Source organism: Bos javanicus, chromosome 18 (assembly GCF_032452875.1).
Source record: "Bos javanicus breed banteng chromosome 18, ARS-OSU_banteng_1.0, whole genome shotgun sequence".
NCBI classification, from domain to species: domain Eukaryota; kingdom Metazoa; phylum Chordata; class Mammalia; order Artiodactyla; family Bovidae; genus Bos; species Bos javanicus.
Window position 1 is genome coordinate 24,976,395 of NC_083885.1, and position 22,434 is coordinate 24,998,828.

At 44.4% G+C, this 22,434-nt stretch overlaps 1 protein-coding gene across 3 annotated transcripts in view; it reads left to right on the top strand.

The window, feature by feature from the left end:
* Positions 1 to 564: 564 nt before the first annotated feature.
* Positions 565 to 22,434, top strand: part of NUP93 (nucleoporin 93) — a 103,010-nt gene continuing 81,140 nt past the window's right edge. Inside the window, exons 1-2 of one of the 3 annotated variants that reach the window (XM_061387271.1) lie at positions 565 to 678; positions 16,191 to 16,383. In XM_061387271.1, coding sequence (XP_061243255.1) covers positions 16,205 to 16,383 — 179 coding nt within the window. In that variant the 5' untranslated portion in view covers positions 565 to 678; positions 16,191 to 16,204. Of the gene's footprint in view, positions 679 to 10,264; positions 10,285 to 16,190; positions 16,384 to 22,434 lie in introns of those variants that run through there. The other 2 variants (XM_061387268.1, XM_061387269.1) reach the window with 2 other exon arrangements.

A 22,434-nucleotide genomic window follows, 5' to 3' on the forward strand; every position in this document is an offset into this window, starting at 1 on the left:
CCTGCTTGTTTCGCCATTGCCTTCCTTACAAACTGGCAGTCATTTATTATATTTTATTTCCCCCACCACGGGCTTCCCTAGTGGCTCAACTGGTAAAGAATGCGCCTGCAATGCGGGAGACCCGGGTTCGATACCTGGGTTGGGAAAGATCCCCTGGAGAAGAGAAAGGCTACCTCCAATATTCTGGCCTGGAGAATTCCATGGACTCTACAGTCCATGGGGTCGCCAAGAGTCAGACACGACTGAGCGACTCACTTTCATTTTCCCCACCACCTTGAGAACTCCATTAGAGCAGGGACCTTGCCTGTCGTGGTCACTACTGTGCCCCCAGTGCCTAGAATAGTGCTTGGCACTTGGATGGTGCTCAATAAAGGGTAAGAAATCCGCGCAGGTCATTGTGCGACCGCTTTCTTGCGCCCGAGTTGACTCTAACCACGTGGGAAGGGTGAGGGGAGTGGCCGAGGGAGTGTGGGGAGTGACAGCTCAGTCGAAGGCCCCGCCCCGTGTCCGTGTCCTCTTCCACGGGTCTCCATAAAGTTCATTTGGAGGCGCGCCGCGCGGGGGCTTCTGGGAGGGCCGGCCTCGGCCAATCAGGAAGCGCGGACGAGCGGCGCGAGAAGCGGCCGCCGCGTTCTCCAGCCGGGACCTGCGAGGGGGATACGGCTGCTGCTGCGCCAGGTAAGGGTGTTTGTGGCCCCGTCCTTCTGACACGCGGCGTATCCTTGAATCCAGGTCCTCGAGGCTGGGCGGAGCCCGGTCCACATGTTCAGAACCGTGCTGCCCACGCTTCCCGTTCGCCTCATGTCAGCCGGCATGCCTCACCCCGGCTACACAGCGCCCTGTCGAACCGCCCCTGATTATAGCGTCGGGGTGCGCCTGCGGTGTCTTCTATCTGCCCTCCTTCCGAACACGAGGCCGCGGCCTCCTGGCGGCCCTCATGTCCCACCCCAGCGCTCTGCGGGCGCGCCACGCCCCCACGTCCAACCCTGCCCTGCGAGTCCACCCTTGTCTGTGTCGATGCCCCTCCCCCGCACCCATCTGCCTGATTACCTTCCTGACCGCGCCCTGCCAGCTCGCTCGCCCCTCAGGGATGGATGGACCCAGTCGGGAGGCGGTGCCCTCCCAGGAGATTGACAACCCTGTGAGCCGTGGCCTATCTCCTCCGTCTGCATCCAGCAGAATGCTCCTTCCAGTGCCGGGAGATGCTAGTGATTAGAACCTGGACGTGGCCCTCACTTTCTCTGGGCCCACAGCACCCCATCTTTTACAAAGGCAATACCTACATTTACTGGGTCTCATTTTTGAAAAATTACGGGGCGGACCGCAGGGGTCTTTGTTCAAAGTTTGGACGACGCATTGACAGAGTTGGTCCTGGTTTGTCCCTCTGCCGGGTATGCGAAAGAGGTTTTGTTTTGACCAAAATGTCTTTCAGCAAGGGTCACCTTTTTGTTCTGTTTGAAGGGTGAGAGGGTGTCCTTAGGCATCGTATCTTTTCAGTTATTCTTCTTTGTGAATTTGTGTTTGGAACATTTTTATTTTTCATTCCTGGTGATGTCACTCAAGGCTATCATTCTAAATACCTGTTTATTAGGCTAACAGATCCCACCTGAATATCTCCAGCCTGGGCCTCTCCCTTCACCTATATGCAGCTGCCTACGGTTCGGAACTCAGACTGAACATGTCAGGACAGCGCTATCAAGCTCCCGTCCACCTCTCTTCCCAGACTGCTCTTCTTGCTATTTTTTTCTCTTCTCAGGAACATAAGAGACTGATCAACAACCTTTGAGTTATCCTTGACTGCTTTTTCACGTCCAGTGCCTTTGGCCCAGTCACCATCACCTCTCTCCTGGATTATTGAAATAGTCCCCCATCTGTTCTCCTGGCTTCTGCCCTAACCCCTGTTTTCAGCACAGCAGATAAAAGGATCCCTGCAAGGCAGATCATAAAGCCCTCCAATGGGTCCCCATCTCATTTTAAGATAAACTCTTGGGAATCTTCTGGTGGTCCAGTGGTTGGGACTTGAGTCTCAGGCCCAGGTTCCATCCCTGGTCTGGGAACTAGGATCCCACAGGCTGTGCTGCATGACCAAAAAAAACAAAAAGAAAAAACAAACAAATGATGAAGTCCTTACAGGGAGCTATAATCTGATCCACTGTTACTTTTCGCACTTTAGTTTCTGCTCCCCACTCTTTGCACATGGCAGACATTCTTCAGCCTCAGAACCTTTGGGCTTGCAATTCAGTATTCACATGGTTTGCTCCCTCATTTCTCTCAGATTTTTATTTGCAAGTCACCTAGTGAGACTTTTCCCACTTCCTGTCTTCCTTTATCAATTTTGTTGTTGTTGTTATATTTTTCTTGTTTATCTAATGTATTGTTTATTTTTCCCCTTGGGAACATGAAGGGGGAATTTTTATCTCTTTTGTTCCTTGCTGTATCTCCAGCACCTAGACCTGCTACACAGTATGTGCTCAACACAGGAAATAAGGCCATGTTCCTGACACCGATAAAGATTTGGGGATCCAGTGGTGCCTGAGATAGGCCTGCACTCACTGAGTTGCTGTTTCTGTGGGGCACAGCACCAGTGGTGAGCCTACAGGGATAGCATGTGGTGGCAGGGCCCTTTTAAAAAGAGGACAAGGATATCTGAACAGAGACCTGATTGAAATCTGAGAGGGTAATATCTAGGGCAAGCGCATTCCTGGAGGAAAACAGCCAGTGCAAATACCTTGAGGTGGGAATATTGGAGATTCAAGATAGTGAACTTGAATGTCTGCACCTGCTTCCTGACGGGCTGAAGGGGAAAATAAGGTGGAGAGAAAGAAAGACATGCCACTGAGAGGGAGGGGTCAGAGCTAAGATCCGGGGGTGAGTACCTGAGGTACAGGTCCTCAGGGAACTGACCACTTTCATTCGGCAAACATTGATTTGGTACCTTTTTTGTGCCAAACTTAGCAACTGAAAATTCAGAGCTGATCCGTCTGTGGACCTTATCCTACCAGAATTCTCCACGTGGAGGAGACAGACTCGGGGAGAAATCATCACCATTTTTCCAGCTGTCCAGGAAAATAGTAATTGAAGGTTCAGAATCGTTTGGGAGCGGTTTGAGGCAGTTAGGACTCTCCTGGTTCACTCTGCAAGCTACCTACGAGTGTGACAGGGGAGGTTTGTGCTCTGGCAGAGTGTGCACCTGCGTGTCCTGGGGTGTGAAGGGACGGAACAGCATGAGGCACCCCGAAGAGGAGCGAACTGCTGGGGTGTCTGTGGGGAGCAGACAGTAAGAGATGAGGATGGTAAGGGTGGCTGTGCCCATTCTTTGCATGTAGTGGATGGAAGGTGGCCTTGAGTGGGTCAAGTGCAAAGGCAGGGGAACATTTCAGAAAGAATTAACCTTTCTGGGTGAGGGGAGGGTGGGTTAGAGGAACGAGAAGGCTTAGATTGTTAAGGTGATCAGGAGAAAAGAATGAGGTTAGAGAGACTGGAAGTGGAGGAGGAGGAGGTGGTGATGGTGGCAGTTGCAGTGGCAGCTAGGAAGCGGGAGGAGTGAAGCATTTGGGATGATGTGTAGCTTGAGGCACCCACTGGTCAGCCAGGTGTAGATGTGAGGTGGACAGTTGGAAATATTGGTCCAGGGAGAGAGCTCGGCTAGACATAGAGATACGGAAGTCACCTTTGTGTTGACAGATGAGGCTCCTTGCCTGGGCCCAGATAGACCGCCGAGGTCCTTGGATTGAGTTCCTGGGGAAAGGCGACATTGAATTTCCTGATACCGCCTGTTCAAGAGTGTGTGTGTGTGTTTCTCTTGGATGCCCACATGTATGTGAATGGATTCAGAGAGGTCTGTAGCCATCTGGAAGACAAATGGCCACTGGTGGGAATTGTAGTCGAAGGCTTTTTTTTTTTTTTTTTAATTGGTAATGCTTCAGAATACTTTAAATTTTAAGCTGTTTGGGAAAGAAGGAATCTAGATACAAATAGACAATAACAAGGCAAATGAGGAGAATGAAGTTAGCAGGGTGTTGGACTAACAGGTCCTAATGCCTGTCCTCCCATAGAAACAAATAAACAACTAGATGTAGATGAAAAATAGCTCTGTGAAAGCTCCAGAGTGAAATGAGACTACAGAAACCCCGTGGAGCACAGAAACAGACTATTGGCTACATGGAAACATGCACGACAAATAGAAAAATGGAATCGAGAGGAATTGAGGGGGGGTTGCTGTGGGACCTGTGTGGGGGAACACCATTTGGCAGGTAGGACTTGAATTGGTGGTAACAGTGGCTGATGTTTGAGTGGTTATTGTGTGGCAGGTGAGGAAGGTACAACTATGTTTCCACTTCATAGGCCAGGCGCAGAAGGAGTGGTTAACTACCCAAAGTCGCCCAGTTAGAGGGTGCAGTTCCTAGCTGGGTCCGGGGGTGGTGGAAGGCGAGTAGATGTTCCTGGCTGTGAAAAATGGGGCACGAGCACAGCAGGGAGTGGGTGAAGATGGTCAGAGACAGAGCGGATCACGTTGCTCGCACACAGGGTTTCTGCAAAAACAGTGCCTTGTCTGGATCCCATGAGTGGGATGTATTGAGGGCTTTTGTGCAGGAGCAACAGAGGGAAAGTGATGGTGGAAAGATGGATGTGGTCGCAGTGAGCAAGTGGTAGGCATTGGGAGGGACTGGAACTGGCATCCAGCAAGAACTGGGCTTAAAGGGCAGGAAGTCTGGCCAAGAGTGATGGTGACAAAGATGGAAGCAACAGTTAGACTAGCCTTCTTGTGGTAATGATCTCACAGTATGTGTGTCTATCACATCATCACATTGTGTGCTTAAAATGATACAGTATGGTGGGTCAGTTACATATCAGTAAAGCTGGAAAAAGAAAAAGCAACAGAAGACGCTGTAAAAATACAGTATCCCTTGCTGGTTAATCTGTTTAGGTAATGAGGGATTTGGAGGGATGTCATGTCATCTAAATCTGTAGTACTGGTTTCCTGAGATTTTGTTAGGGAGTAGCAATAGTTTGGATAATGTGTAATACCTCCCTGTTGTCTCTCAAAAGTGTATCAAAATCTGTTATGGTTTCTGAGTCTGGAGAGTGGAGAATACCTATAAATAAACAATCCATGCACAGATGCAAGGAGAAGGATGAGTTAGAACCTGAGAGAGCAGCCAGGGGACAGGTGGAGGGCTTTGGGAAGACAGCTGGTGGCGGCAGCGGTGGCGAATAACTGCATTTGGAGACGTGCAGGGTGTGACGGTTATGGGATTGAGTGGACGTGCACAGGCAGTGCCTCGAAACTCCTGGGTTGGAGTGCGAGTGCAAGAAGCAGGGTGGGCGTGTGGAGTTGACATTCATTGCCATCGAGGGTGCGGGGCAGTGATGAGACAAACACTGAGACAGGGAGTTCAGAGCAGTTTTCAGATGAACAAGTTAGTAAAAATTAGAAAGGGTCACATTCACTTATGGAAAAGAATTCAGATTGACAGAGGGTATAAAATGAAAAGTAGAAATCTCTCAAATCTTAGCTTTGCTCTCTTTCTCAAGGTAATGCTTAGTTTCTTGCTATGTCTTCTAAATACTATCTGTGAACAAGCTTCAATATATATATATTATATACACAGTTAATATATATTTAGTATAGCTTATGAACTTTTACATAGTTATTCAATCTTGTGACCATCACCCATTTTGAAATATAGAATATTTCCAATACCCCGATGTCTTCGCCTGGGCTGCCATATTACCATGGCCTGAGTGGTGTAAACAACAGAAGTTTGTTTTTCCACAGCTCTGGAGGCTGGAAATCTGAAACTGGGGTGCCACGTGATGGGTTCTGGTGAGGGCCCTCTCTCTTCCTGGCTCATAGGTGGCCACCATCCCTAGTGTGCTCACGTGTACTTTCTGGGTGAATGTGTGTGTGGAGTGGGGGTAGGAGATAGAGGAAGCAGCTTTCTGGTGTCTCTTCTTAGTAGTGTACCAGTCCCATCTTGAGGATGCCCTCTTCATGACCTCCTCTAAACCTAATTACCTCCCAGAGACCACTTCTCAATATATTTTCACGTTAGGACTTCAGCATAGTGACTTTTATGGGTTTCCCTGATAGCTCAGTTGGTAAAGAATCCACCTGCAATGCGGGAGACCTGAATTCAATCTCCTGGGAAGATCCCCTGGAGAAGGGAAGGGCTGCCCCCTCCAGTATTCTGGCCTGGAGAATTCCATGGTCCGTGGTTGTCTCAGAGTCAGACACGACTGAGTGCCTTTCACAGTGACTTTTGGAGGGACGCGTTTCAGTCTGCGCTGACAGGAGAGTTCTGTTGTCCTTCCTCCCAGTCATTCCCTGTTCCCCTTAACCGCGCACCCGCACCCCGCCCCCATAACCAGTGTTCTGATTTCTAGCACCATAGATTAGTTTTTTCTGTTTTAAAATCCATGGAAATGGAATCATGAAATATGTCCTTTTTGGTATGTGGCTGCTGTAGTTCCATTTATCCCTGTTGTTCCATGTAGCTGTGGTTTAATCTTTTCCAGTGCTGTGTGATATGCTGGCATATGAATATACCACCATGAAAAACCCAAATGGTATAATTCTGAATTATACAGTGTTTTAAGATTATTTGGGGCGGAGTGAGAAGGGGACTCAGACTTCTGTTAGAATCTGGTAACAGCTGTAGTGCTTTTCTTGTATATTTTTTAAGATGCATGCATATATTTCCAGAGGTTCCGGGTGCCTTTGATGTTAGTGTAGTAGCCCTCAGGACAAGAAGCCTTCTTTAGTTTCCTGCAAGGTTTCTCAGCCTTGACACTGTTGATATTTTAGGCTGAATAATTCTTTGTTGTGGAAGCTGTGCTGTGCGTTGCACCCCTGGCCTCGGCCATCTAGATGTCAGTAGCATGTGGTCTCTTTCTCAGTTGTGACAACCAGAAATGCCTCTCCATAGTGCCAGAGCTCCTCAGGGGGCAAAGCCGCCCCCAGCTGAGAATCCTTAGTTTAGAGAGGAGAGCCAAAGCCTTTTTGGTGTAGGCTTGGTGATCTGCCCTGGTTTATGTTCCCAAGATTCTACATACAGATACTTTTCATCACCACTGAGTTGGGGCTGCTCCTTCCAAGAACACGTTCATTGGGTTTCAGTCAGTCCAGTTGCTCAGGCATGTCTAACTCTTTGCAGCCCCATGGACTGCAGCACACCAGGCTTCCCTGTCCATCACCAACTCCTGGAGCTTGCTCAAACTCATGTCCATCAAGTCAGGGACGCCATCCAACCATCTCATCCTCTGTTTAGAGACAATTAAAATATCTCACATCTGTAGATTCTTCATGGTGGGCAAGACCTTAGAGATCACCCAAGCCAGCCCCTTCATCTCATTGGTGGTGAAGCTGGGATCCGGAGGTGAGGAAGGGCAGATCCCAGGGTCAGAGGGCTGATGTGGGGCAAAGCCAGGATGGGGTCTACGTTCTACCCCAAGCCTTCCACTGTGAGAGTGTGTCAGGAAGTGGGCCGTGTGGGTATTTGGTTTCTGCTTCTCTTGGCTCCTTGAAATGAAATAATACAAGTGTTATTTTATGTATCAGGAAAGCTGACACTACACACTCCTGACTGAGTCATCCAGGCCCATACTTGTAATGAATCACCAGGTCTTTAATTTCTCTTCTGTCTGGGGTAATTTATTTTAGTTCTTTCTCCAGTGTCTACCTTCTGAATAATGATTAGGTCTAACTCTTTTACTTCGTTTCACAAGACTATAAAAAATTATCTGAAAACAGTTTTTTAATCATTTTTTTCCTAGTCTTCTAGAGGTGTCAGGTGTAATTTTCTTTTGGCTATTGTTGTAATTGACAGCTGACAGAGCATAAAGCGGAGTGCTGTTGTCATTTAACCATAGTTTATGTATTCGGAAGAAGAGGACAGAGCCAGTCTTCAACTTTTGACACTTCCTGTGAGGCTTTCCTCATTAATCTTGGTGTTGAACATTGAACACTGTTCTTGTGTTTTAATCGTACTGCAGTCTAATAAGAAGGTTTAAGGGCAAGATTTCCACTTCAAATTCAATGCTAAATTTCATTTGAGTCACACTTTCATTGTAGAAATTTGGATTTATAATTAAAACCATATTTGATAGTGGGGAATTTAAAAATTGTACATGTAAAAATTGTGGCTGTCTCCCAGAAGTTCTTGCTGAATGATAAGAAGCTGTGGTTAAATAAGTCATAATTTAGTATCATATATTTACTAGATTTTTTTGAAGCAGAGATGTTTGCAATTGACAAAATATTGCCAAATTGGCAACTTTGGAAAGAAGCTAAAATACCATTTTATAATGACATAAACCACAAGAGTTAATAAAAATACTTCCTGTGTGTCATCAGCTCTTTGAAATAGGTAGGCATTGTCCTCTCCCCTTTAGAGACGAGGAAATTGTGGGGGAGATTGGGATTCTATCCCAGGGTAGGTCAACCCCCCTTCAGCTAGTAAGTGAACCTTCTAGATTTGAACCAGGTGTGTGGGCTCAAAGTTCAGTCTTCTCCTGTTTACCAGTTCCTTTCAAAATATTTTTTTTATTACTGTCAAAACTTTTAAAAATAATCGAAAGAAGTAATAATATTGTATATTTTAGAGAAAAAAGGTATAAACTGCAGCATCAGTTATTTCCCCTCATGTATATGAAATCCTCCTTTGACAACATCCAGAAAATGTATAGCAGTGCTAAATGTGCGTTTATATTAGATTGCAGGATCTTTGTAGTTGAAAGAGATAATATTTGGGTGTATGGTAAAATTAGAATTCCATGGTGAGTGCTAATAAAGTATTGTTTGAGTACTTTGACATTCTGCAGGGAAAGTAGCTGGCATCATCTCCCCATGCACCTCACTGAATTGAGAGTCCTTTAATGCTGAAATAAAAATGGATGGCCTTGTCTTTATCCTTTCATCTCTTTCTCAGCCCTTGGTGTTTCTTGGATAGCTAGGCTGTTTGGATTGTGGGTTATAAGGAAAAGGAAAAATTCACTTGGGTCGTTCAGTATGTTGCCGTATACCTGAACAGGGCAGTGCGTTCCCACTAGCACTATGTGGTCGGTCAGAACACATTCTGTGTGTTTTTACTGGACACAACTCGTCATTTACAAAACAGATTTCTTCTCCCAGATGTACTCTCCAAACACACAGCTTAAAGAGGGAAGGGAAGGGACAGCAGGCCGGTTGTGTCACTCAGTCTCTGTGTAACTATTGTCCCTGCTGAGGCCTAGGGAGGGGAGGTCTGGCAGGACACTGAAGCAGGCCAGTAAGCACTTAGCAGGTCTAGCTCAAATATCCTCGGCAAACTAGGGGTTGGCAAACTCCTAGCTATGGGCCAAAGAAACTGATAAGAGTTTTTATTTTTTATGTCTTTAAGTCATTGTGGGGGAAGAAATCTAAAGACTATTTCATGACATGTGAAAATTTTATAAAATTCATATTCAAGTGGCCGTGATTAAAGTTTTATTAGAGCACCTCCATACTTATTTACCTGTTAACTGCTTTAAAGTGGAGCTGAGTAGCTGCAAGGGTTGTTGTTGTTTAGTCACTAAGTCATGTCCGACTCTTAGCGATCCTATGCACTACAGCACACCAGACTTCCCAGTCTCCCCCGAGTTTGCTCAGACTCATGTCCATTGAGTTGGTGATGCCGTCCAACCTTCTCATCCTCTATCACCCCCTTCTCCTCCTACCCTTAATCTTTCCTAGATTGTTATCTGTACTTATGACCAACTGGCTACAGATCAGAGGCTCTTGTATCCGCCACCCCCACCTCTAGGTTTAACTGGTTCACTAGAGCAGTTCACATAAATCAGAGAAACATTTATTTAACGCTCACCAGTTTGTCATGAAGGATGAATGGCCAAGTGCAGAGGTACATAAGATGGGGTCCAGATGAGTCTTTAGCCCAGGAGATTTGGTCTCTCTGGAACCTGGGTACCATTCCTGTTCCCCTGGAACCATTGTCCCAGCATGTAGGTGATTCACCAACCCAGAAACTCAGCAAATCTCATTGTTCAGGAGTTTCTATAGAGCTTAATCTGCAGCCCTTGCTTCCCCTTGCCAGAGGTTGGTGGGTAGGGCCGAAAGTTCCAACCTGGTCTTCCTGGTGACTGGCCCCATCCTGAGGCCGCCTAGAATAGCATCTCCAAGTTACCTCATTTGCATAAATTCAGGTGTGCTTAAAAGGGTTCATTGTGAGTTACAGAAGACTCAGAACTTCAGGACATTCCAGGGGTTATAGAAGCTTTGTGCCGGGAACTTGGGGACAAAGACCAAATGTATGTATTACACTACGCTACTATTTTCTGACTTGATTAAATATTTAACATGGTTATATTATGTGGAAATGACCATATTTTTCATAATTAAGACACATGTTAATAGCAAGTAGACCAAAATTATTTGATGCATTTTTGCTTTACCCTTTTTTTTTTAAAGTTTATTTCATCCTATATGCAATTTGGAGATTTTTTTTTCCTCTTTGTTAAGAATGTTTATGTGCATAGAAGGGGCATTTTTTTGGACACTGAAGGACAGGTGAATGCTAACTAATTTGAGGAAATGGAAATCTGCCCAGTCCTTGGCTTTAGCTCTGAATAGGAGCTGTCTCTCTAAAGCTCCAGGCTTTAATTTTTTCCTCTAGTTAATTTTCTCAGCATCTTCTAGGTGTGGTGAAGAGGTCTGAACTGGGGAACTTCCACTTAAGAAGCATTCACCAGTGGGTCATTGCCTTTCGTTTTGGAGGGGAACTTTTTACTCAAGTGTGATGCACAATCAGAATGTGCATAAACGATGAGTCTTGCTCAAATTAAACACACTATTAAGCAGCACCAAGTGTAAGAAAATTACCAACCCCCAGAAGCCTCCTTTCTCCCTACCCCTGCCCCGCAAAGGGCAACCAGTCTTGCCTTCTGACAGCAGTGATAAGTTTGCCCTTCATTTTAAACTTCACCGGGTATTTGAGGAAGTCGTTGGAGGACTTCTTCCCAGAGGCACAGAGAGCAGGTTGTTGCTCAGAGCCCTCGTACCCTGCTGTGCTCTCTGAAGCGCCTTTCAGTGTTTCCAGGGGCCCTCGCAGTCAGGCACGGAGTCCTATGACAGAGAGGGGCCCCAGTGCCATGAGCTGTCCTTGCTGGTCTTCTCCCATCCAGCCCCGGTTTTGCTGCCTTGGCTGTGCCACAGCCCACATGTGTGGGTTCTCAGTGGCTTCTTCCCGTGGAGTGGCTCCCTCCTCCACAGCTTCCCGCCATGCAGCTGACATCCAGTCTCTGCGTGTGTCCTGACCAGATTTCCCCAACACAGAGCTTGGACTTCACCCTGACAACTCCCTCTTCCCCATCCCATTTTAGTTCTCTCTGTTGGACTAAGCTTGTGAGGTTATTTTCCTGATCAGTTTTCAATATCTTGGATCAAATGATACCGATATTTAACCCCTTATATTTTGTGGCTAATTTGATATTTATTTTTGCACAAAGGTTAAAAATTGTCTTTAAACTTGTTAAATTAACCATGCATTTAAAAATTTTAATGAAACAGGATGATGACTGCATCAAAGTATAGACTTGGAAACTTTAATAGCATTTTTTGATAAATCAGTTTCCATTGGTTGAGTTATAATGCAGGACAAATCCAGTTTTTCCCAAATATAGTATTATATACATTACTGTCTTCTTTCAGACAGACATGAAACAAGCTTATTTTCTACTCTGAAGTTGTATAGCACAATTCTATGTATTATTTGCTTAGTTTGGAATTTGTTCACCTGAAAACTGGGCTATTTCTTCTAAAATACCACTGGGTTTTTGTCTGGGTATTTAGAGGGAAAGCACTTGTCTGGACCAAGTGTGATCTGAATTCATGCCATTTATACTGTCACTGCCTTATGCTGTGCAGCCTCGGAAATGTTAAGTATCAGTTGGTAGTTGGAAGGGAATGTTTTTGCTCTGGTCTGTGCTTGCCAGTGGATTTGGCAAGAATGTATAGGAAGTCTTCAAGAAAAACAGTCTCCATAAATGGAAGAACAAAACTCCTACTATTCATTCAACAGATGAGCACCTACTATGTGCCAGGCACTGTTCTAGGGACTGGGTGAACCTCAGTGAACAAAACAGGCAAAAATCGCCGTCCTTGTGCGGTTTACATTGTGGCTGGGATGACAGACCATAGGGAGATGGGGGAGTGCTCAGGGTGGTAGCAGGCTGCACTCTTAAATATTTTGTTCTATGAAATGAAGTGAAGTGAAAGTCGCTCAGTTGTGTCTGACTCTTTGTGACCCCATGCACTGTAGCCTGCCAGGCTCCTCTGTCCATGGAATTCTCCAGGCAAAAATACCGCAGTGAATAGCTGTTCCCTTCTCCAGGGGATCTTCCCAACCAAGGGATCAAACCAAGGTCTCCCACCCTGCAGGTGATTCTTTACCATCTGAGCCACCAGGGAAGCCCAGGTTGGCATCAAAGGCACGGTGACAGTTGAGAGAGCTAAGGTACAGAAAAAGGACAGGATGGTGTTTGACTCATAGGGGAGCAGCACGGAGGCCCAGAATGAGTGGGGTGCAGAAAAGGAGGAGGGATGGGGCTGGAGACGAGTCTCAGAGGAGAAAAGAGGTGGGTTGCTTCACTGAGCTTCACTCTGTGTTAACACAAGAGTTTTAAACAGAGGATGGATGTGATCAGACCTTTAAAGGACCACTAGTTGTCAGGTTGAGAGTGTAGGAGTCAAGGGCTTAAGCCAGGGAGCCAAGTCCAGGTGACTTGGATGGGGAAGGTGGTGGGAAGAGGTAGATCCTGGGTGCACTTTGAAGGTAGATTGAAAGGCTTTGTTGGCCTATCTCATGTGGGATGTGAATTGGGGAGAGCTTTAAGGACTTTTAGAGAAGACTCTTGAGAGTCACTTGAACTGCAAGGAGATCCAACCTAAAGGAGATCAGTCCTGGGTGTTCTTTGGAAGGACTGATGCTAAAGCTGAAACTCCAATACTTTGGCCACCTCATGCAAAAAGTTGACTCATTGGAAAAGACTCTAATGCTGGGAAGGATTGGGGGCAGGAGGAGAAGGGGAAGACAGAGGGTGAGATGGCTGGATGGCATCACCGACTTGATGGACATGAGTTTGGGTAAACTCTGGGAGTTGGTGGTGGACAGGGATGCCTGGCGTGCTGCAATTCATGGGGTCGCAAAGAGTCAGACACGACTGAGCAATGAACTGAACTTAAGAATTTGACCCAAGTGACTGATGGGGTCTCCACACTGAGAAGGCCAGGGAGCAGGTTTTATAGACGAGAGGTTAAAGCTCAGTTTGGGGCATGTTAAGTTTAGGATGGCAGAAAGCGAAGAACTACTAAAGAGCATCTTCGTGAAAGTGAAAGAGGAGAGTTTAAAAGCTGGCTTAAAACTCAGCATTCAGAAAACTAAGATCATGGCATCTGGTTCCATCACTTCATGGCAAATAGATGGGGAAACAGTGGCAGACTTTATTTTCTTGGGCTCCAAAATCACTGCAGATGGTGACTGCAGCCGTGAAATTAAAACATGCTTGCTCCTTGTAAGAAAAGCTATGACCAACCTAGACAGCATATTAAAAAGCAGAGACATTACTTTGCCGACAAAGGTCTGTCTAGTCAAAGCTATGGTTTTTCCAGTAGTCACGTATGGATGTGAGAATTGGACCATAAAGAAAGCTGAGCACCGAAGAATTGATGCCTTTGAACTATGGTGTTGGAGAAGACTCTTGAGAGTCCCTTGAACTGCAAGGAGATCGGACCAGTCAATCCTAAAAGAAATCAGTCTGAGTATTCATTGGAAGGACTGATGCTAAAGCTGAAACTCCAGTACTTTGGCCACCTGATGCGAAGAACTGACTCATTGGAAAAGACCCTGATGCTGGGAAGGATCTAAGGCAAGAGGAGAAGGGGATGACAGAGGATGAGATGGTTGGGTGGCATCATCGACTCGATGGACATGAGTTTGAGTAAGCTCCGGGAGTTGGTGATAGACAGGAAGGCTTGGCGTGCTGCAGTCCACGGGGTCACAAAGAGTTGGACACGAATGAGTGACTGAACTGAATTGACTGAAGTTTAGGATGTTGTTTAGAGATTCAGCCTTTATTTTACTATGGTCAGAATAATTCTTCATTAACTTTGACGAATCATATTTATTGGACCATATTGAACTAAAGCATGACTTTTATTTTACATTTATTACTTACCCTCAAATGCATCACTTTAAGTCTTTGTATGGATAAGTCATTTGAGAGGTTGAGCATTTCCTTTGTCTGAATTTCTCTGATATGGAAATGTTATGTGAGATATTGGATGTATTTTCTTCTCTCTGCTTTTTTTTAAACATAAAGTTTTGTTTCATTCAGTGTTTTATTCAAGGAGTTCCAAAATTTTCCTTATGAAGGAAAAAAAGTGTTTTCTTCTCCTTGGCTCTGTTTGACAAATTATTTTTATCTTAGAGTAAAAAAAATGTGGGGGAAGAGGCAGCATGTTTCTTTTCTTTCCTCTTTGTGGTGAGAGACCATGTTTCTGACACTTCATAGAATGTCATTGGCCTTGTAGGTTTCTGAAGGAAAAACATTTCTCCATCAGGCAGGAGCCGTTGTGTAATAATATTCTATTTCTTTATTCTTCTGTCCCAGAAAGTACCTCTTACTCTGTAATCTGCATTTTCCCACAGGTAGAGATGGCCAGTTACAGCCTGATTCCATTAGGTAAAAAAAACAAAAAACAAAAAACGACCACGAATATCTAGAAACTTTAGATAAAGAGTTATAGTGTACATGACTTTTCATCTAAATATTAAAGTCAGCTTGGCACTTCATAAAGAATATAGAAATGTTTCCATGTTTATTCCAGCTGAGCTGTTTTTGTTTTAACCTTGTGCCCTTGCCTTTAAAGTTAATGTCCTTTGATGTTCATTTTTAAAACTCCTTATTCTCTTGCTGTGGATTTATGGTGGAAACCATGCCCTTTTAACATTAACCTGAGCTTCATGGCTGAGACGAAATTGTATATTACATTAACATTGTAACTATACTTCTAGACCAAGGGATTTCAAAAGTACAATAGAGGCCAAGCCTTTGGAACAAAGAGGAAAATTATAATCAACAAAAGCTACTTTTGAAAGACTTGTTCTTTATTAATAAATAATAATTTTGTTAACCTTTTAGCAGTGAAATTTTTTTAAATGATGTTGATACTGTTTATCTTTGTTGATTTCAGTAGGGGTAGTAGTTAAAACTCCTTGGTCATGAACCTTATACTAGGATGGTGAAGTATATAGAAGATTAATAAATGTATAATGTGCATTAAATATCAACACTGTTCAAAGCGCTTTTCTCAGTTGTTGGAGAAACAGGTGATCTTACTAATAATATTCATCATCTAGAAGCCAGCTCCTATTGTATAATTATCAGTTGCAGTGGTATTTCTGAAAGTAGTAGATGTATTAACAAGTCTAATATTCTGAGTGTCATATATAACAAGCAGAGATGAATCTCTGCTCTCAGAGGTGAAGCTAAAAAAGAATGAGTGGAGACTTGGACATGAATTTTAAAACCCTGTCTTTTATGTTAGCAAAGGAGCAGGTGTGAGACTAACAGGGATCAGTCAGAAGCCTGTCTTCTTCTGGCCTCAGTTCTGCCTCGTTGCCGCAGAGACTGTTCTGGGCACAGGACTGAGCTCTGTGGACTGACGTTGCTTCTTTGTCTTCTCAAGATCCTCACAGTTGTTGGGAATCATATAAGGTAAGGGCCTAATTGCCCGGCCCTCTGCAGGCGGGGCGTTTTCCTGTCTCAGGCGGGCGGAAGGAGGCACAGGTGAGGGTTCTTTGGGCCTCTCAGAGGATGCCCATGGCTTCCATGCCCTGTCAGCTCTGAGTCTGTGGAGGGAGACAGGAATTCTAGTCTGTGCCTTAATATCTTTGCTTTTGTTCTGGTGGCAGAAATCAATCTTGGGGCTGTCAATTTGGACAGAAATGATCTATTTCTTCTCAGTCTGACTCATTTTCTGTCAGACCTGTTGTTCTTGGGCTACGTTCAGGAACAAACCCTGCTTGTTGAGGACCTGTCTCCTTGTCTGTTTTCAAAAAGTCCCAGTGTTTTGTTGAGCTTGTGACAGGTTCAGGCAGTGTGTGACGCCTATCCGTCCCTTGACTTGGGTCTCTTCTTTCTTCTCCCCCACCTAGGATCTGCATCCCCAATGGATACTGAGGGGTTTGGTGAGCTCCTTCAGCAAGCTGAACAGCTTGCCGCGGAGACCGAGGGCATCTCAGAGCTTCCCCACGTGGAACGGAACCTGCAGGAGATCCAGCAGGCGGGCGAGCGTCTGCGTTCCCGTACCCTCACACGCACGTCCCAGGAGACAGCAGATGTCAAGGCGTGAGTACTGCTGGGGAGGGAGCACTGGCACTGGGGAGCTCGGGGGCAGGATCTGTTTCTTCTTTCCTGCCTTGAATGTGGCTGCAGTCTGTAAAATTCAGATACACGTCAGATCCTCAGGAATTCGAGAGAGGTTTCGTAAACAGGTCAACAGCACCGCTTTGTCTCCCACCTTCCTGGCTTTTCCAGCCTGTCTGCCTGACCAAGCTGTGAGCCCCTGTCACAGGCAGAGATGATCAGGGTGAGAAAGGGTGTAGAGCTTTGCCGTGCAGAAGCGTCCCAGTCATTTTCCTGCTTGGGTTCACTGACTGTTGGGTCATAAATGGTTCACATAGTATATTGGTAAATGTGGGTCACACAGATAAGTGTTCCCTTTAAAGCCAGAGAGCACGAAGTGATGGGCACCATTTTTAAGAGCACTTGGAAGAAATTGATGAGCAGTTAGTGATGAGAAGCCATCCACATGAGTAGTGATTCTGTCTGCTTATTGTCAGTGACCCCATAGGCTGCTTCTAAAAGACCTTGGAAATGTAGTGCCTGCCAGTTGATTGTAGAAGAGGAAAGTGAATGAGCCCCGAGAAAGTGCAGCAGGGGAAAAGTGCAGATTGACTGTTGATCGGTGGCTGCTGCTGCCATGCAGCATGCATTGGGTTGTTGATTCTACAGACATGTGTTTGGGATCCCCACTGTGCCAGGCCTGGACTCTCTCGGCTACGACCATGAATTAGACATGGTCCTTGCCCTCAAGGAGCTTATTCTTTAGTGAGGCAGAAAAAAAATCTTGCCACTTTCCATAACAAATGTGTTTATTGATTACTTACCGTACATCAGTAAGATTTTGCTTAGCTCTCACAATAAAATGGCAACCCACTCCAGTGTTCTTGCCTGGAGAATTCAATGGACAGAGGAGCCTGGCTGGCTGTAGTCCGTGGGGTCACAAAGAGTCGGACACGACTGAGTGACTAATACTTTCACTTTCACAATAAATAGTAGGACTGTGACCCCTGTATTACAGTTGAGCAGCTAAGGCTCAGAGAGGGCAATAACTCTCTCGGATCACACAGCTGGTGAGTAGTGAGTCAGCATTCAGACCCAGTGAGGTTGACTCCAGAGTGTGTGCTCCTTTAGGCCTTATGGAAGGGTCATGGGAGGATGGAGAGGTGTTGTTACTGGTGACCTTGCTGGGTCTGGAAAGTGGCTGAGATTCTCTGTGGAAAATGCATCATGGGAATCGTCAGTCATCTGCTCAGTCTTCATTCCTTAAACTTGAGAAAGACATAAGTGCCGGTATTAAGGTGGGGACATTGTTTGGATACATAGTGAATGTCACCAGGATGAGTATAACGGCCACATTTTCTTTTTTCAACTCATCTTGAGATCTGAATGTTTTGGCTGCCATGCTGAATTGGTAAGGATGTTGTAGAAATCCTTATGTAGGCCTCCCCAGAATTTTATTTTTTTAAAATACTAAGTTTTCTTGGTTCTGTTGGTATTGGTAAAGGCACATCAGGGGAACCCTGGTGGGGATTTTTTATTATCCATCCTTGCTCCCCTACACTATTGCCCAACACCCCAACCAGCCTTCAGACGTTTCCACTAACTTACCCTCCCTGCAGGCTCCTGCTGCTGCAGCTCCTGGCTGCCTGCAGTTACCCCGGGGCTCGAGCGTGCAGGCTTTGCTTATGTGAAAAGATGCTGCTGGAGTGAAAGGACTGTGATGCCAGCTGAGTTGCTATAGTTATAATTTAATTGCATCAGCTTTACAGCCTATTAAGAGCGAAAAGGGAAAATGTTTTCTTGGTAACAATTATCAGTCATGCTCTCTTTCTTGTAAATTTCCATTCTTCCTCATTTCTTTCTACCTTAAATTCATCATTTTAGGGGGGAGGAATTTGGAACGTTGAAAGAATGGGTATAGGGTGGGGCAGGTGCTTAAAAAGAAACCAAAGGGCTGATGACTGTATTTTTCCATCTCTGTGATAGGCAGAGACATAAAGTGTGATGTGAATATTTTAGTACAGGATGAGGGCAGAGGAAAGAAGTGAATAGGGAAAATTTTCTTACATGAAATAAATTTTGAAAGAAATTTCTGTCTTCAAGATTTTAGTTAAGATTGGATTGTAGATTTAAGATTGAATTGTTCTGTGTTGAAATGCATTTGTTTAAATAAACTGTGTTGGATTTTTCATTTTAGGGAACAGATTTGATTGCTTTTTTGCATGTGTGTGTGATATTTTTAAATTGTTAAATTTCTTCACACATAAAAGAATATGCATAACGTATATGAAGGTATAAATCAGGGGTTGGCAGACTAAGACCCAGGAGCCAAATACAACTTGCTGCCTGTTAAAGTTTTGTTGGAACACAGCCACACGTACTTGTTTGTGTATTGTCTGTGCTGCCTTTGTGCTACAGTAGCCGAGTTGAGTAGTAATGACAGACTGTATGGCCGGCAAAGCCTGAAGTACTTGCTGTCTGCCTTTTACGGAGTTAAGTTTGCCGACTCATGGTGTAAATAGTAGTAAAGTGAATGAATACCGCTGTGCACATTGCGCAGTTAAGACATAGAATGTTATCAGTAGCTGTGAACCCCAGTCTGGGTACACATCGTCAATTACATCCCCCTCTTTTCCCACGGGCGATGCCTCATTGAATTTTTCCATTCAGCTCAGAAACCAAACAACCTCGGATACAAAGAAAAAGTCGGCAATCACTCTCTCTGCCTAACTTTACCTACAAGGTGATCAATGCCATTAACTTGCTTGTTCTTTCACAGTTTTCCCCATGATTAGGCAAAACATGTATACACTTTTATTTGCCCAGAGTTAAACAGCAGATTATAACATTTTCTGTGCTCATACTACTAACCTACCTTTTAAAGCACTTATTGTTTGTCAGACGCTGTGCCAAGTACTTTACATGCATTATGTACTTTGCTGTGAAATAAAATAACCCTTTGAAATAAGTGTGACTGTCTCCTTTTTATATTGAGGAGTCAGAGAGCAGGTAATCACGCCAGAACTCCAACCCAGCTTGGGCAGTGCGAATCCCTCTTGTTTGTGAGGCATGTTCAGTTCCCAAGGCTTATCATGGGCATTCTCCCAACTGGTCTTCACAGCCCTGAGAGGTGAGAGAGGCAGGGCTTTCCTCTACATGTTAGCAGGAGAAAAAGGAAGCTTGGACAAGTGAGCTGTCCAGGATTTTCAGTCAGTATCTGACAGATGGGACTAACCCAGGCCTCTGGACTTTCTTCTGAGAACAGCTTTTGTCTTCTTGTTCTCCTGGGACTGGACTGTTTGACTCCAGCTTCTCTGGCTTTCTGCTCAGGAGAGGCTCTCTGGCTTGTAAAAATTGGGGCAGGGAACCTTTGGGTTTTTCCGCCCTGAGAAGGTGAAACAGCCTTTGTTGGTATTAGTAACATCATCCCTACCCCAGATTGCCTGCCTCCTTCATGGTCCCTCCCTCCACCCCCAGCTCCCCACCCCAATCAGGGCTCCTGTGAATGCACTGCACAGTCCGTGAACTGCACACTTCCTCTGGGCACCAGCCACCTCTATGACTTTTCCTCATAATTTTCATAGCTAATTTTTAAATGTCAAGGTTCCCAACCCTGGTATGCCTTTAAATCTCTGGCCTCTGAATACATTCTCACGTATCACTGGTGGGGATAGAGTGCCGGTGGGACAGAATTTGGCAGTAGCTAGTGAATTTACTCTTGACCCAGCTGTCACACTTCTGAAGATCTCTCCCAAAGATACACTGGCAAAAGTACAAAAAGATGTGTGCACAAGGATATTCTTTGCAGCATTGGTTGTAATAGCAAAAGTTAGAAACAATTCCAGTATCCATCAATATGGGACTGGTTGAATAAATGTGGTGCATGTGCATAGCAGTAGCAGAAAGGAATGAGAATATACACTCATTGGATGGAGTGTCTCCAGGCCATGTTGCTAAGTAAAATAAACATGAAAGGTGGAGGAACGTGTATGCTGCTGCTGCTGCTGCTGCTGCTGCTGCTAAGTTGCTTCAGTCGTGTCCAACTCTGTGCGACCCCATAGACAGCAGCCCACCAGGCTCCGCCGTCCCTGGGATTCTCCAGGCACAAACACTGGAGTGGGTTGCCATTTCCTTCTCCAATGCATGAAAGTGAAAAGTCAAAGTGAAGTCACTTGGTCATGTCCGACTTTTCGGGACCCCATGGACTGCAGCCTACCAGGCTCCTCCATCCACGGAATTTTCCAGGCAAGAGTACTGCAGTGGGGTGCCATTGCCTTCTCCGTTATTTAAGAAAGCAGGTGAAGGAAAGTCCATGTGTGTGGATTGGAAAACTTCATCTCATTAAGATGTTAACATTCCCCAAATTGATCTATGGATTAAGTGCAATTCCTATCAAAATCCCAGGTGGCTTTTTTGCAGCAACTTATAAATTGATCCTAAAATTTGTATAGAAATTCAAGGAACCTAGAATGGCCACAACAATCTTTTTTTTTAATTGAAGTATAATTGAGCTAGAGCACTTTGTTAATTCCAGGTATAACAGTGATTCGATATTTCTTTATAGAATGATCACATAAGTCTAGTTACCATCTCACCATACAAAGTTATTACAGTATTATTGACTGTATTTCCCATTCTGTGCATTTCATTCCAGTGACGCATTTATTTTATAATTGGAAGTTTGTACCTCCTGATCTCCCTCCCTGCATTTCACTCGTTCCCCCTACCTCCCTCCCCTCTGGCAACCACCTGTTCTTTGAATCTATGAGTCTGTTTCTGTTTTGTTATGTTTGTTCACTTGATTTGGTTTTGAGATTCTGCATATAAGTGAAATCATACGGTATTTGTCTTTAAAATTTTAAAACTCTTAGAAGAAAACATAGGCATAAATCTTCCTGACCTTAGGTTGGACAGAGCCTTTTTGGATATGAAACCAAAAGCGCAAGTGACAGAATCAAAAATAAACCGAACTTCATCAAAATTAAAAAGCTTTTGTGATTTAAGGGACACTATCAGGGAAGAAAATAACCCACAGAATGGGGAGAAAATGTTTGTATATTATATATTGGATAAGGGACTTACATCCAGAATGTATTAAAATCTCTTACAACTCAATAATAAAAAGACAACTCTGTTTTGAAGTAGTATTGATTTACAATATTAGTTGCAGATGGACAGCATTGTGACTCAGTGTTTTTACAGGTTATCATCCATTGAAAGTTGTTAAAAGACAATGGCTATAATTCCCTGTGCTCTACAGTGTATCCTTGTTCCTTATCTGTTTTATGTGTAGTAGTTTGTGTCTCTTAATCCCGTATCTAATGTGCTCCTCCCCCTCTCCCTCTCCTCTCTGCTAACCATTTGTTTTCTCTGTCTGTCAGTCTGTTTCTGTTTTGCAGATACATTTGTTTGTATTATTTTTTAGATTATATTTGTATTATTTTTTAATTACATTTGTATTATTTTTTAGATATCATATATAAGTGATGTCATACAGTATTTGTTTTTAATTTCACTAAGTATAATGCTTTCTCAGTCCGTCCATGTTGCTGCAAATGCAAATTTTCATTCTTTTTTATGAGTGAATAACAGTCCATTGTGTGTGTGTGTATATATATATACACACATACATATACACCACATTTTCTTTATCATCTGTGGATGGCACTTGAGTTGCTTCCATATCTTGGCTACTGTGCTGCTATGAACATTGGATACATGTATCTTTTTGAATTAGTGTTTTCATTTTTGCCGAGTATATATTCCAAGTGAAGTCACTGGATCATACGGTAGTTCTGTTTTAGCATTTTTCTTTTGAGAAACCTCCTTACTGTTTTACATAGTGGCTGCACCAGAAGACACCCCAGCTTTAAGATTAGCGGGTCTGAATAGGCGTTTCTCCAAAGGAGGTCTGTTCATGTCCAGTAAACAAATGAAAAGATATTCAGTTCACTAACCATCAGGGAGTTGCAGATCAAAACCACAGAAAGATACCACTTCACCCCCGCTAGGATGGCTGTAGTCAAAAAGATAGGTAATAACAAATGGAAAGAA